The sequence below is a fragment of the Lagenorhynchus albirostris genome, chromosome 1, assembly GCF_949774975.1.
Source record: "Lagenorhynchus albirostris chromosome 1, mLagAlb1.1, whole genome shotgun sequence".
In the NCBI taxonomy this organism is placed as follows: domain Eukaryota; kingdom Metazoa; phylum Chordata; class Mammalia; order Artiodactyla; family Delphinidae; genus Lagenorhynchus; species Lagenorhynchus albirostris.
In genome coordinates this window covers 124,068,641-124,084,722 of record NC_083095.1, presented here as the reverse complement: position 1 = coordinate 124,084,722, position 16,082 = coordinate 124,068,641, and the positions used below count along the sequence as shown (strand labels likewise).

The 16,082-nt window shown below is 41.6% G+C and overlaps 1 protein-coding gene and 1 long non-coding RNA gene across 3 annotated transcripts in view; one reads left to right on the top strand and one right to left on the bottom strand.

The window, feature by feature from the left end:
* Positions 1–9,474, top strand: part of MEGF11 (multiple EGF like domains 11) — a 237,112-nt gene extending 227,638 nt beyond the window's left edge. For both annotated transcript variants that reach the window (XM_060152435.1, XM_060152426.1), the window contains 3 exons: positions 1,267–1,323; positions 8,481–8,687; positions 9,314–9,474. In XM_060152435.1, the coding sequence (XP_060008418.1) occupies positions 1,267–1,323; positions 8,481–8,687; positions 9,314–9,474 (425 nt within the window). The remainder of the gene's footprint in view (positions 1–1,266; positions 1,324–8,480; positions 8,688–9,313) is intronic.
* The window catches only part of LOC132522225 (uncharacterized), a 31,164-nt gene extending 21,518 nt beyond the window's left edge, over positions 1–9,646 (bottom strand). Inside the window, exon 1 of the long non-coding RNA XR_009541122.1 lies at positions 8,575–9,646. This is a non-coding gene — a long non-coding RNA (uncharacterized LOC132522225). The remainder of the gene's footprint in view (positions 1–8,574) is intronic.
* Between the last annotated feature and the right edge of the window lie 6,436 nt (positions 9,647–16,082).

The window sequence follows — 16,082 nt, the reverse complement described above, 5'->3', positions numbered from 1 at the left end:
CCTCAGGGAGGGCAAAAGAAGCCCTGGTCTAGAATAAAGTGCTGAACTGACACCAGTGATACAGACTGTTACAGTCATGCTTCTGAAGGGCACAGGTACCTACAGGCCCTTTGGAGAATAGCAAACTTGAGAAAAACTTGGATCTGATTCTGCTCTATCACTGAGCAATGTGTGGAAGGAAGGGAGATAGGAGTAGGCTCCTGCAATTTCAACTAGGGACCTCTATATGGAAGAGGTATGGGGATGTATCTAAAGAGCCATGGGTTGGTCTTCAGTGTCAACAACTGGGGAGAGTCAAGTGCAGTCAAACTGTATTTTAGTAAGCACTTGCTGCATGCCTTGCCTGATATGGCATTCTCAGTTAAAAGCTGAAAATAATGGCTTCGTGAGCCCAAGTCATCACTGTCCCAAATTTAAAGTATCACATAATTTCTTTTCTGGGATCACCAGTAGCAAAGAACCAGAGCTTGGTCGCTGAAGCTTTGTGTCCTTCCTGCCTCTGGCTGGGGCTCAGAACCATGCATTGTGGGAGCCTAGGATAAACTGTGACAGCCAAAAGGGAAAAAAGAAATCCTTGGGACTGAAAAACACTGGTAGTATTGTTCAAATACAACTCTCAATTATGTGCAAATGGTCCACCCAAAAAAAGTGGGGCAGGGGGAGGGGGACTAAGCCAGCTGACTATGTAAGGGAATGACTATACATCCTGTAGAGATGACCAATGAAGAACCTCAGGTACCTGTTCACCTCCCTCTGGCTCCCCTCAGTCGAGCTTTGGATCCAGAAGGGGAGAGGGAAGACCAGAGCTACAAGGTGAGAAACAGTCTTCACCCCCTCTCCGAAGTCCAACAGAACTGGGACTGGGAATGTCATACACCCTTCCCCCAAGCTAAGAACTGGTTCTGATTCATTCCTTATCCTATACTTTTGGAGACTGAAACTTCACCTACACTGACTGTAGGTGGCATCAGAACTGCCTTTGATCACCTCCTGGAAGACATGCCCCTCAGAGTGAAGGTTAAAGAGCAGTAGTGCTAAATATGCCAGGGGGTGCTGTAGCTCATCATTTATGCTTTAGGAGCTTTTAAAGAATTCCTGTATGGTCAAGATGATTTAGAGTAGATTAAACCCAGAATAATTTTCTAGCACTAAAGAACTATTTATTTTCTGGGTAGAAAAGAAAACAAACAAACAAAAGAACTCATGCAGTCTAGGTAAACCTCATTCACCCCTATAATTTTCTTTCCTTTTACTGTTTCTATGCAGGTGCTTGTGGAATGGATAGACGTCAGAACACATACATTATGGACAAAGGCTTCAAAGGTACAGTATCTAATCCTGACGTCCCATTAGAAAGGGCTTAGCAAGAAAAAGAGTGCAGATCTGAAATGGCCAGTTCTACCAGGTACAAACTGCGCATCTCTTCCCCCACCCCCCCAAAAAATGTTAAAGACCACAGGACCTGGGGCTGCTGGGTAGCTCTGCCCAGGAGGAGCAATCATAATAATAATGATTTCATCTTTTGATTTCAGTTGCACCTGCTTAGGAAACGCTTATGGGTTTTTTATAGATGCCAACTAAATGTCTTCGGAAATGTAGAACGTCATTATCCAACCAATTAGTACAAGTTAAATTGATTATAAAATCTGAAATAAAGTCAATCTACCTGCCCCAGAGGCCTCCTGTCATTGCGCTGGTAAGGAATGCCACCCTGCACCTTCTGGCTTTCTGGGGCACAATGAATGAAAATAATACCTAGTGTTAATATTGTACGGCACTCCACCCTCACGAGGTCTCTGCCCCAGAGAAGAGAGAAGCCAGGACTAATCCCTAACACATAGGAACTGCAAGTTGGATCATCCTTCTAGGAAGTATACAGGTGAAGCCAAATATGAAAGGTCAGGTCCTGCCCCAGGCTTAGGGCCTAGGTTTAAATAACAGAAATGTGTGAAACAGGTGGCTTTGAAATTGTCACTTATTAACTATGACCAACCACCGTAAGGCACAGTTTTCTCAAATTGCAAGGTTGGGATAAGTATGCCTGTCCTATGATCTAACAAGGTTATCCTGAGTATCTAATAAAAAACACAGATCAGAAGTGTTTCTGCATATTGTAACGGGTTATACTAATGTAGTAGAGTTGTCCTTTTGTCTCTGAGGACTATTTAAGAGTCTCAGCCAAACTGAAAGAGATATGACTTACAGCAACGATCCCAGTGGATATCCTAAACCTAGCTGTGTACCAGAATCACCTGGAAAGCTTGTTAAAAATACATATGTTCACCCCCCAACTCCCCAAGATTCTGATGCCATAGATCTAGAGTGGGACCTTTTGTGACAAATGCCTCAGGGCATCCTTATGTAGCGTATCACCTAACACTTACAAACCCCTAAGTCTAGACTGACTCAGATTTCCCAGATTACCCTTCTGGTCTTTCAGACTTAGCCTTAGGTACACCTGAGACACCACTTTCCTAACCAAGGAGAGCTAGTCGTCTTCAACCTTTGGTGGAGTGGTTATTAGAAGTGGGGTGAGAAAAAAAAAGTGGGGTGAGCTAGGGGTGGATGGTGGTGAGAATTGTGTTCTGAACAACAGAGCAGGAAGGACAAGTCTCCACCAGCACGTGTTAGGATGTGCACAGCCCAAGAGAACGATCTGAGGACAGAAGGTCACCACCCATAGGTCACTATGCCCTTGGGATCATCATTCTGGCAATTTTTTGTTAGTTTTGACTTAAACCACCCAAATGAAAGGAAGCGCCATTACAGTAGATGAAGCTAAACAATAGAAAACAAAACTATACTGTCTTATCACTGTGACCTGGGACCTCAGTTTCTTTCTCAAGGAGGAATGGGGACTGGACAGAAACATCTCTAAGGACCTTTACAGCTCTGAGAATATGCATGACTCAAGCATGAATGAATTCAGACAGGCCCAGACACCTCAATAAATGAGCACACAACTTCCCTATGCACTTCATTGTCCTACGCATTGTGATTATAGTAGTTACTCGCAGCCATAAATGTAAAACAAAGTTAAGGACTCAGCCATGGCGTCATTCATTCCTGTTTTGTGGGATCGTATATCTGAGTGTCTGAGTGCAGGGGAGACTTGGAAGCTAGCAGCCAGGTTTCATTTCACCACTCTGGCTATAATTATCCTTTAAATTGGAGAGAAAAGATGGCTATGTAGGCAAATGTACCAACAGGTGTTTGTTAGGGACCAACACACCAGAACAAGAGGAAAATGGAACATCACAGTTAAGAGCTTTACAGAAATGCTTATCAAAGACACGGAAATAAACCCCACTAACTGGCTGAACTCCCCAGATAAACATATAATAAACTAGTTTGTACCAGGAATGGAATTATTTCCTAAAACTACTGGCCCAAACCAAATTATAACCACTAAGAGTTAAGATAAAGAGTCTTAGGGCTTCCCTGGTGGCGCAGTGATTGAGAGTCTGCCTGCCGATACAGGGGACACGGGTTCGTGCCCCGGTCTGGGAAGATCCCACATGCCGCGGAGGGGCTGGGCCCGTGAGCCATGGCCGCTGAGCCTGCGTGTCCGGAGCCTGTGCTCCGCAATGGGAGAGGCCACAACAGCAGAGGCCCGTGTACCGCAAAAAAAAACCAAAAAACAAAACAAAACAGAAGAGTCTTAGTGTTCTCTGAACTCAGTGGGAAAGAGCCCTGGCCTGGGAGTTAAAAGATATGGGTTTTAAGGGGAATTCCCTGGTGGTCCAGTGGTTAGGACTTGGCGCTTTTACTGCTGGGGCCCGGGTTCAATCCCTGGTCGGAGAACTAAGATCCTGCAAGCTGCACGGTGCAGCCAAACAAAAATTAAAAAAACAACAAAAAAAAAAAAAAAAAAAAAAAAAACGGGCTTCCCTGGTGGCGCAGTGGCTGAGAGTCCACCTGCTGATGCAGGGGACACAGGTTCGTGCCCCGGTCCGGGAGTATCCCACATGCCGCGGAGCGGCTGGGCCCGTGAGCCATGGCCACTAAGCCTGCGCGTCCGGAGCCTGTGCTCCGCAACGGGAGAGGCCACAACAGTGAGAGGCCCGCGTACCGCAAAAAAAAAAAAAAAAAAAAAATTGGGTTCTAGTCCTGGTTCTTGCTGTGTGGCACTGATTAGATCACAGTGTTGTTTTCTGAGTCTTGGTTTCTTCCTCTATTAGAAGGACAGGGTTGGGGATCCCCTGGTGGCGCAGTAATTAAGAATCCGCCTGCCAACGCCAGGGGCATGGGTTCGATCCCTGGTCTGGGAAGATCCCACATGCCTCAGAGCAACTAAGCCTGTGTGCCACAACTACTGAGCCTGCACTCTAGAGCCTGTGCTCTGCAACAAGAGAAGCCACCGCAATGAGAAGCCCGCGCACCGCAACAAAGAGTAGCCTCCGCTCACCACAACTAGAGAAAAGCCTGCGCGCAGCAAAGACCCCACGCAGCCATAAATAAATAAATTTATAAAAAAAAAAGACAGGGTTGTGCAAGCACTATCTCTAAAGCCCTTTCCAGCTCTAAGCATCTAATCCAGTTAATGCTCCCTTTCCCCTGTTACTTACTAAAGACCTCCACTCACTGTCATCTGGAGGTTGCGCGAGATCACTCATACCGCTGTGCTAACCCCATTTTACCTCTAAACACCTTTCCATCTCTCCTTCCCCTGCTCCCCTCTCAGCAAAATTATTCCGCAACAAACTGCCTCATGTCAACACTTATCTGTCAGGCATTTCAAAGTGCTATAGAAGAATCCTCCCCACTACTCTCCATCACCTTAATGATCCTGAAATCCTGGATCCCACTGTTGCTGCCCCTTTCCCCACCTGTATGCTCCTTGCTAATCCAACCTCCAAGTCTCTCCTTGCAATAACCTTGGCTTCCCAGGTAGTCAGGAGCCCACCGACATCCTGAAAACTTTTTTCAGCCAGTGTGGGAGAAAAGGCATTGTGGCCTTCTAATAGTAGTAGTAGGCTGAGAAGACAAGAGATGGACGTTCAGTGCCTAGGTTTTCCCCAACGGTGAAATATTGGCCTTAAGTAGATGATAGTGTGAACCTGAAGGCTGGGATAAGTTCAAATCCTACTCACAAGATGGCCTTGGAAAATCATTTCCCCTCTCTCGATTTGTTACTTCCTTTATAAAATGAAGATGTTTCAATTAGTTCATTTCAGAGGCCCCTTCTGCCTCCGATAGTTATGTGGCTGTATGTGATTTGGGGAAGGTAGGAACTATATGAGAACAAATGCCAGGACATTATAGGGCTAAACCTTCAGCCTTGATGCTAATTACAGGCCTTAAAGGAGCGACTCCCCAGAGCTTGGAGAGCCTTGGTTGATGTCTCCCCTTTCTTTGCAACATGCCCAAAGTGCAAAGACTGGTATAGAGGTGGGGCTATAAAAAGATGAGGAAGTGTCCTAGAGCAGCTGGTTATTCTTCCCCTTACCATGCCCTCCCTCAGAGCAGGCAGGTGGATGACTCAGCTGGAGAAAAGAGTAGGTTCCTGAAGTATAGTTTTCCAGCTGGCCCTGCCCTTCCCCTCCCTCCTCAGAAACAGAATCCAGTTTATTCCATAATTCAACACCCTCCTACCACCACCTCCAAACACACACACGCACACACACACTCTTCTCCATCCCCTTTGGCTTTACCTCTGGCCCCTTTATGGATGATACATCTTCTCCCTGAGACTCACCCCATTCCCACAAACCCCAATTTCTCTTTTATCTATTTAGATGCATCCCCTGCTACAGAGCAAACAATTTACTTCCCCAAACTTGAAAGCAGCCGACTTTTCTGGTGGAAATAAGAGGGCCACTACTGGTTGGCTGAGGCTCTGTTAGGCATTGAGCTAGAGCTTCAAGCCTCTCCCACTGCCCTAATAATCAGTCATGGGACGTCCACAAAAAGAGCTTGGCCTTTCTCAGCTGAACTTGGCCCCACAGATAAAAGGCTTTCCTTGTTCAGGGTAAGGTGAAGCTGTTGCAGATAGTTTGCATTTAGGATATAGGACAGGCGTACAGGGTAACAAAATATGAGGGGAAAACACCTTGATTGGGTACCAGAGCAGGGAGGGGTTGTCCTAACTTAACTACTTACTAACATTAGGCAAACTTTATGACCTTTAGTTTCCTCATTTCTAAAGTAGTAATACTAGTCCTTCCTGCCTGGCCCCCTGCACAGATGTAACAAGTGTCAGTGATCTAACTGGAGTCAGTGAAGACCAGCTACATGTGCTATAAAGCGAGCTAACACTAGTCCTCAAATTTTAGAAAATATGCAACTGAGTCAGCTGCCAATCAAAGTAAAACTGATGTGCCTGCGTGGGGAGGAGGGGAGAGGTGTTGGGGATAGCCCTTCTTTAAGCAGTACTAGTAGTCCTCAGCTTCCACAGGAGCAGCTGAGTCATACTGCCTTACTACTTGGCTGGTAAATTCAGAGAACCCAAAATGGGACCAAGGGGCCAGCTGAGGTTCCTAGACTTAACCCCACTCCCTTGTACTAAGAAACAAAGTATTCACTAGAGGCAATTCCATGTGACTTGGGCAGGTCATGGCCTAGCACCCAGAGCCACCTTTCCCCTATGAGAGCCTCACCAGTAGCTGGGCCAATCCAGCCTCCCTTTAGTCTCTGCTGGGACTGCTCGCTGTCTAGCAAGAATGTTTTCTCCTCCTCTCTAGGGTTCTAGGGTAGAGAGAGGCCACAATCCAAGACAGGACCCAAGACCCACACCTCTCTCTGCCTGGGGGCTAAGCTGTGATACAAAGTGCTCTGAGCCTGGTTCTGGAGCTTGCTCTAATACTGATGAGCAGGGTAACCCTGGGGAAGTCACTATACAAATCTCAGTTTCCTCATAAGCAATAAAGGGGGAGGGGAAATAATAATTACTGCTCTGCCTACACTTTTAGGAACTAATGGGTGAATGTAGTTTTGTACAAGATTGAGGAAATGTTACCTGCTAAAACAAACATAAATAACCCTATACTAACAAAAAAGTAAATCCCCTCCCAACCAGTTACCTGCTGTGGGAGAAAAGACTCCTGTGGTGGCACACATCTCAACTACTTCAGTCACGTGGAGCGCTCTGCTCTCACCGGACCAAGGTACATCCAGTAATCCCTTGAATTACACTACCATTTTCACTTTTTTACATTTTCATTAATTTCACAAGTTGGAGGCAGAAAGCATAGAAAAATAGCAGCCCCAAATGTAAATTGTGGTGGTTCTAGTGAAAGATCATCTGAGAATTTTACCATCTGCTAGCACTTATAGAAATTTAGAGCTGAGAAATAGAGAAATTTCACCATCTGCTACCACTTATAGAAATGTAGACTTCTTAGATCACTCTTGACTACGAAGCCCCTGCAACTCAGTGCTTATTTCTAGATTCCCCTGGCTGGCAGAGCCTCACAGAAGGATGAGGGCCAGAGTTGCCAAATTAGAGAGTCTCCTGCTTTTTCTAGGCAAGTTCTGCCTCATTTGAAACAATCCACAGGAGGCAGTAATCTTCCCCCAAAAGGGAAAATGGCATAGAGGTTGAAAGAAGGGCTCCCGTTTCACTGTGACTCCCAGTCACAAAGAGAACCTTCTTCCTCCAGTGAGCTACAGTTACCTTGCTTCGTATTTGGAAACCAGTTTGCAACTTTTGTACCCTAATACACCCTGAAGTCTTGGGGATGATGCACCTGAGAGACTACAGGAGAAGCAGCATGAGTTCTCCTAGTATCAGAGAAAGATACTGCTAAAATAGATTTCAGTTAGCATTCCTGAGAACTGGAGTAACTGACCCCAGAAGATATACTGCAGGCTTACTAGAAAACAGGAACTTTCCAAAGCCTAGCTTGAGACCCAGGTGCTTTTTAAACCTCTATTACACTTCAGCCTGCCCCACCTCTGATCACGAGCTTCTCGAGAGCAGGGATACTACCTGTTTACTGCCTAAAGGTTGCCAAATTGCTGGCACTTGTGCCAAATCACACACCTGCTTCTTCTGAACCTAAGCTTAGTCATCAAAAAGAATTCAGAAAAATGATATCACAGAAAATACACAGGCCAAGGAGTCCCAAGGCATGGATTCAAGTACTGGCACTGCCATTCACGAGCCATATGACCTTAGACAAGTCACTTCATCTCCCTGGGCCATCATCTCATAAAATACAGTCAACTATCCTTGCAAGATTTTGTAAAAATTAAACAACAGATGTGAAAGCATATTATGAATATCTTGAATTAATCCCTTTCTGGTGCTATACCTGACTACTAAAGCAAAAATGTTCTTATCCCTCCAAAAACATAATTCCTTAGAACTCTGCTTACCTAGAAAAGCACTCCTCAACATATTTAGTAAGTGAATCTTGGATTATCAAAGGTGTTTACAACTTCACAATCCTGAAAGCACATAAACTGTACTCTGCTTTTGGTATTTAAATTAAGTCATACGTCCTTGCTTGTCCTAAGAAATCTCTCTTGCCTTGCAGATTACATGAAAGAATCCGTATGCAGTTCTAGCACTTGTTCCTTGAATAGCAGTGAAAACCCTTATGCCACAATTAAGGACCTACCCATCCTCACCTGCACGCTTCCAGAAAGCAGCTATGTAGAAATGAAGTCGCCTGTGCACACGGGGTCTCCATACACAGATGTGCCATCCTTGTCGACATCTAATAAAAATATATATGAAGTTGGTAGGTGTCTCAAATAAGTAACTTAGTGAAATCAGGGCATTAGTACAGCATCTGAAGTGAAAACAGCCCTCTCCAGTCCCCGTCTTGAAAATACACCCTTCTTTTGTTGCTTTTTAAGGAATCCAAGGTGAACTGTCTTTCCCAGGACTGCCCTCCTCTCTCATACAAGAAATCAAATTCTTGTGCCAACTCTGCTTTTAAAAAACACTAAGGCTACGTGTGAAACAGACATATTGGGGGTGGGGAGTCAATACACACAAAAACATACACTTCAACTGATCGTTGACACAAATTCCTGTTTAAAAAAGAAAACAATCAGAACAGACATTTGCAAGTTTCGAAATCACCTTATTCTACTTTTTCCCAGTTTAACCCATGTCCCTGGGTTCACTGATACAACCCCTGACCCCTACTCTAAGTCCCTCGGTTTTGACCAGAGCTTGGGATTCTGATAGCACACTCACTTAGCTTTTCAATCTCTTGAACAAGCCTCAGTCCTAACCTTCATACATTTATCATAAACCCCTGGCTTCTCCCCCGACCAAGTTAAATAGAATTCTCTTCCCCCCAACAAGGCAACCAAAGCTAATCTGTTCTCTGAACTCATTTTTCACTATATTCCTTAGAGCCCACAGTCAGTGTGGTCCAAGAAAGCCGTGGTTGTAACTCCAGCTATATCCAGAATCCATACGACCTACCTAGGAACAGCCATATTCCTGGTCATTATAACCTCCTCCCAGTAAGACAGAGCCCTGCCAATGGGCCGTCCCAGGACAAGCAGTCTTGAGGGTTAAGCCTCTCTCTTGCAATGCGCTCTGCTGAATGTTCTCTGACTCTCTGAAAGAAGACAATCCCTTGACTTGAAATAATGGTACAGACTGATTCCAGCTGCGTGTCTGTTATAACGTTCACCTGGAACTAAAGAAGAGCTTCCAAGTGGGACTGGGGTAACTGTTCAAAAGGTCCGTTCTCAAAAGCAAATTCTACCGCCCACCCACCCCCAACCCCAAATGCTACGGATTATATAATCTTTTAAAACATTTAAGATAAAGCTACTCATCAACATCAGCTAAATATATACATATTAATATTTATATATTAAATTATCTGAAACATGATGCTTAGAAAGCATGTAGAATAGGTTTTGCCAACTTTCCTAGGAGTAAAGGGGACTGGGGAGGAGAGGGGATTACTTTAAAGCACCTGAAATGTATATGTGCTTTTGGTTCCTGTTACCATCACTTAACCTGTTTTATTACCTAAGATAATTAGTACATGGACACAAACTATGCTAATATCAATCCTAAAGTACCTGTACATATATGTCAGGTCAATCAAATTATAACTGCCAAGATTACAGAGTTTAGTATACAGTCTAATGCTGACAACTTCAATTTTTTAAAATAAGACTTTAATGAATACAAATTAACTTTCCCTCTTCTGCCCCTGCTGGTAGTAGGAGGAAAAAAAAGTTTCCAAAGTGCTACAGCCTCTTTCAGTCAAACAATGATTTCTAGGCCAGCTTTACAAAATCTTGCCAATTCAAAGTTCAAGAACATTGCAAGCCAGTCCTGGCCTTGTCATATCTCCTGAGTCCATCCAACACCTCAGTTATTCCATGTGAAATGGAACTCTGAGATGATGCCTTTAAGCAAGAAGTCATAGACTGGTAAGAATTAAACATCCCTAAAAATGGTTATTCGGCCTCCCGAATTTATTTGGTTGGCATTCCTTGACTCAGAAGAGTCCATGCTGTCAAGCATATCTTCATAAATCTTGAGCTTGATGTAGTATGGAACCTAAAAGTGTAGAGGAAATTAGACAAAAGTGGATATAGGAAGTTTAAGTTGTTTTAAGTACATTATGCTTTTTGATGGAACTAAATGAAATGATCAAAGAATGGACTGTAATCAATTGCTATAACATGATGTAAAAACTTAACATATAAGTATATGAAGTACTTCTACCTTCTAAGCACCACCTACTGACATGGCCAAAAATGTATTACAATGAGCTAATGCTCCAGATCCCAGCATTCAGGTGTATCTATACTTCCACTCTAATGAATGTAAGTAAACTGGGGCTCGGATGGGTCAAAAAGGAGCCTCTCCCAAGCCCTAAAGAGGACCTCCTCACAAGAATTAAAGACCAAAAGGGCAAAGCAGGGAAACTAATGACCACCCTATACCAACTCCATTCTCTGATTAACAGTCCAGGCAGTAAAAAAATACTTCCAAAAAGGTATACAGAGGAGGAACTAAGTGACTGTAAATGACTGCAAAGCTGGAACAGCTGCTACAGGAAATGTGGGAGTTCTGAAGCCCTTGATACACATTGGAAGTCTGCCATGGAACCCATTAGTTTGGGCAATAACCAGCAAAAGCAAGAAAATAAATAAATGAGTAAATCCTCCCTCCCCCACTTCACTCAAGGCTTAAGCAAATTTTATCGTTAGGGGAAAATATAATACTTACATGAATGCTGCATGTATGCATGGGAGCAAGTGATCAGCAATAGCAAATTTACTTTCAAAAAAACCTTATTAAAATATAAATACTAGAAAATTACTTTGTAGACCCAAGTAAATATTTCTCATACATATGTAGGAAGAAATAGATATAAGAGATTTACCTCAGTATTTCAGGGCAGCAAGTGCTCAAATATCTTTCTCAAGTAAGGATCAAGAAGCATGGTGAAGTCAGATCAGCAAGGAGAAACTTCGTCTCAATCCCAGGTTTTATTTTCTTCCCTTAGCCTGCATGTACAATAACTGCTGCCTGGCAAACTGCAAACAAGCACTCAAGTTTCGTTTCACCTCTTTTTTGCCAAGTATCTTCTGGCAAAATTCAGCAAGAGGTGGCATGGTGGAATTGCTAAAGCACTGGGTCGAGATTTGAGTGTTACTTGTCCTCTCTGGGTTCCTTTTTTCCCCATGTATTGAAAAAAAGGTAGAAGCAGAGAAAGGTAAGGGAGCTCTGACAACCCTTCAGCTCTAGCATTCTATGATTTTTAAAGAAATGTAATACAACTCAAATCAGGCAATACAGTGAAGAAGGGAAAGGCAGAGGGTGTGATTAATCTATTGTGGCAACAGCTGCCTTCACTTATCTAAAAGTTACTGGTAAAAGACATTCCAATCTAACAGAGCACCTACTAGGAACTTCTGTCTAGCACTGTCACAAATAGGTTCATGGTCAACCTAAACATGTGCACTGTGCATTTTATTGGCAACATGGAAAAATCTGTTCAATTATTTTACAGAAATTAAGTTTTTACTCAAAGTGATGTGCATACAATTCAAATGAATAAGAAAAACACAATTACTGTACAACAGCATAAGTGCAACTATGAAATGGCAATACTTTTTTAAACACCCCAGATTTGTAATATATTTGTTCACTGTGCAGAGGGATCGTACCTTGTACAAAATAAAATGAATTTCTCAAACTAATTTAACAAGAATGCCCACTGTTGTGTTGCAAACTGAAAATGTGTCTATAATCTACACCTTAGGTTTAAATGTAGAACTAACCTACATTTTGCGTGGTCACTCTAGGCAGCAAGAAAAGTGAAAATCATCCCAATAGATGTTTGAAAATAAAGTGAAAAGGTTCTATCAAATTTATAACAAGAGTCTCTTCCTTTAAAGTAATGAATGGGAGCAACACATTCTTATTCATGTACAAAAATTATTGAAATATCTCACACACATCAGTATACTCAAATAGAGAATTTCTCTGCTTTCACAAAGATCTGGACTCAAAGACAACTATTACAACTTGTGCTCAGCTCCAGAGACACAAAGGTACTTCTATGGAAAGGAATAAAGGCAAGTGTAAGGGCCACCTCATTAGCATAAGTGCAATGAAGAGCTGTCCACCAGAAGTTATCACCCACTACAGTACTCTGGGTGCATCTGTTTTAGGACCTTTTAAAACATATCCTTGTGACCTAACTGGTAAAGCAGCAGCAGAATTAATTTTGTAATAAAATACAAATGCTAAAAAATAGCTTACTGAATGCATTCAGTGGTAAAAGTTTAAAATTTCTCCCTTATACTTTCAAAGTTTTGTATGTAATCCTCATACTTAAGTCAAACTAAAACCTTTCAACTTGTCAGTTCACAAGGTTTACATGATACTCAAAAGTTATTTCCACTTAATAAAATGTCTAACCAAGAACTTTTGCTATTTAGAGACTAAGACTCATTCAGAAAAGATCTAACAGACAATCCTTAAAGGCCAGGAGGCTAGGGCTTTGACATCTGAGTGAAAGACAAAACATAATCAAGGGATATAAGGCTAATAAAGGTATTTACTGAGAATAATAGTGCTTTAAGATTATGACTTACGAGGCTCAGAATACCACCCAATAGCATAAATGACAACCAAAGGCGGCAGGTTGTGCACTCAATCACTGCAAGTTGTGCACTCAATACAGGAGATTCAAGAATGATACCATTAGCCATTCATCCAGCCAGAGGGAAGACAGAAGAGGCCCAATTAATCTGTATGTGGCAACAGAAGATGGAAAATCTTTCTCAGAAGGGATGGATGACGGATACATAAGGGATTCATTATACTATTATTTATACTGTGTATAATAATTATATATTATTAACGTAATAATTTTATGTAACAATTTTTTAAATGTTTAAATGGTAAAATTCTCAGACTATAGCCCCCCAAGCTAAACTAGAATGAACCCTAGGATTAGCCCCTTCACTCTTTTAGATGGTCCTTCCTTATTGTTCTGACACAGGGTTGCAGGAAGGATAAATATTAGGAATATAAGTATGAACAAAGCACTTTCCCTACCCTTGTAGATCTTACAATGTAGCAATTATAGAAGGGCAGGGATAAATAGAGGACCCTGGTGATTAGTCTGATAGTGATTATACATTTTCTTCCCTGACCTGCAGAGCTAGAAAGACTCTGAGCAGTGGTCCAACAGAAACCCAGAGAAGGAGGAAGCTCTGGTCTGCAGCGCCGGTTGTCAGATTACCTCCTTATTCCAGTTTCTGCCTCCCAGGCCATTGTCTAGCCCAGCAGATGGCCCTCCAGAGCCTTAGGAGTGAGTGCTAAAAGCCATACGCTTATTCATTAGGATGCGGATAACAGGGTCTGAGATTTTGTGGTTTGGGGCCAAGGTTAAGTTCTACTGACTCAACCACAGGAAAGTAATCCTGTTGCCTATTAATTTTCACCATCACTGGTACTGATAACATAGTAGTTAACAGCCAATATACATGACATCTGTGCCAGGACCTATCAATTCTATGCTTAATAACGTTAAATAATTCAACTCAAATGTTTACTAATAATTAATTACTATCCTAATAGACAATGCCATTTATATCATGTGTGTGCACACATAAACCTATACACTTGGATTTAATCATTGGTTCTATTGGTGGAATCAGTCCATGGACTGATCTACCTTACTAGATTCCACTTAAGAGATAAAAAAAAAAATTAAACACAAAATGTTTTTAAAGGTTCTCTCTCCCAAACATGAATATATTTCAAAGTATATATTAAAAGCCAGCAGAAGTTTCTTTTAACAGTAAAAGCCAAAAAACAGCAGTTCTCAGCTCACAGTTGACATAGCAGCCCCTCAAGTGCTCCTCCCCCCTTAGTACATATGGTACTTTGATGCATATTGTTGAAATTGACAGTCATTTTGCAAATGTTCTGAAAGCTTTCATCTTATTTAATGGTGTTAACATGGAAATAAAGACAGCATTTTAATCAAGTTATTATAAGACCAAAAACATCTTGCAAAGTATACACATGATTTTTACTTATCTATTAAATTTAAATTTTAGTTAGAATGCATAATAATTTGGCTCTAGTACCTGAAGAAAGTATTCATTCATAGAATTACTGAATTAAGGCTGGGATAAACCCCAGAAATGGTCTAATCCAGTCCCCTCATTAACTGGAAGTGAGGTTCAGAGATAAAATGACTAGAAGACCTGTGACTAGATTCCAAGTCTTTCTCACCCAGTCCAGTGCTCTATTATAGCTGCCACTTTCAATCTTTAAACTCAGAATTTAGCATACTTTCTAATATATGCCTAGTATCAACTTCCTTTCAAATATTCTTTCTCTATCCTCCAATTCAGCTTTTAGGAAAATAGATACCATTATCTCTCAGTCTAATCCTAATGGTCTCCCTTACATAAATTGTAATGATATTAGCATTCTGTATTACTTTATTGTTACCATCAGCCTCCCACAGTTTCTTTAAGAGATTAGAATGACAACTCCAGTTTATTCGGCGTATTGTATAGATGAGTGAAAAAGGTGACCTGTCAAATCCCAGGAAGGGATGCAGCACCAGGACTGCTCCAACCAGGAGAACAAAAAGCAGCTCTTTAGCACTTGTTTGACTGTTATGCTAACCCACTAAATGTTGTGGGGAAAGAAGGTCCTTTCATTGTCTTTGTTCATTTTTTTTCACACAGGGAATAGATATCCTTATGCACAGTCCTTATGCAAAATTCATATTTTGTTTTGAATTTTTTTCTCAGGCTTATGATGTTTGTGAGACATCAAATAACCAGCCTCCATTTTTCTCCTCTGTTTAAAAAAAAAAATCTCCAGAAATTGAAACCTAACAGGTTGGAGTAAGTTCTTAATTATCCACCCAGCCTTTGAGTTATTCTGCTTCTGGTGTTGGCCAAAACTGCCTAAATAGTAGAGCTTTTTTTTTCTGTTTAAGGTAGATGGAAGAGATTATCACAATAGCTCAAACCACTGAGAGGGTTTGCATTTTGTAAATATAAGTCACTGACGACAAAAATTAAGATGTTTATTTCCCCAAGGATGAAATAAATATGACTAGCTCTGATGGGCAATCCAAACTCAAGAAGTCTAACCTTCCTGCAGAACCCTCTGGCAGAAGACACCAACTAGCACCCCTCCTTAGAATTACAATTTAGCATACTCAGTGCAATGGCTAAAGAAACTTACCCTTACAGAGTAACAACTACTATTAGAGAGAAATCATAAACAGCATTTTAGAACAATGACATACAAGTTAAAATCAAGATGGCTAAGTGACTTTTCAGGACAATGCAATAGGTTTTTTAAAAATTCAAAGTTAAAATAACTGAAAAGCAAGGTCAAAAAGCAAAATACTTCTAAACTACCTTGAGCCCTAAATTGTCATAATATTTAAAAACTTAATGTTTCTTACTTGAGACAGTCTGTCTCCTGAGATACTATTCAGAATGAAGACACTTGTTGAAATGCAATCAGATTCATTTTCTACTACTACTTAAGGTTTCTTGGAATTCTCCCAAGATCCAACCATGCCCAAGGCAACATTAAGTCTACATCTGGTAAAAATTCAAAGTTACTTTATTCATTTTCAATTCACTACCTAGTT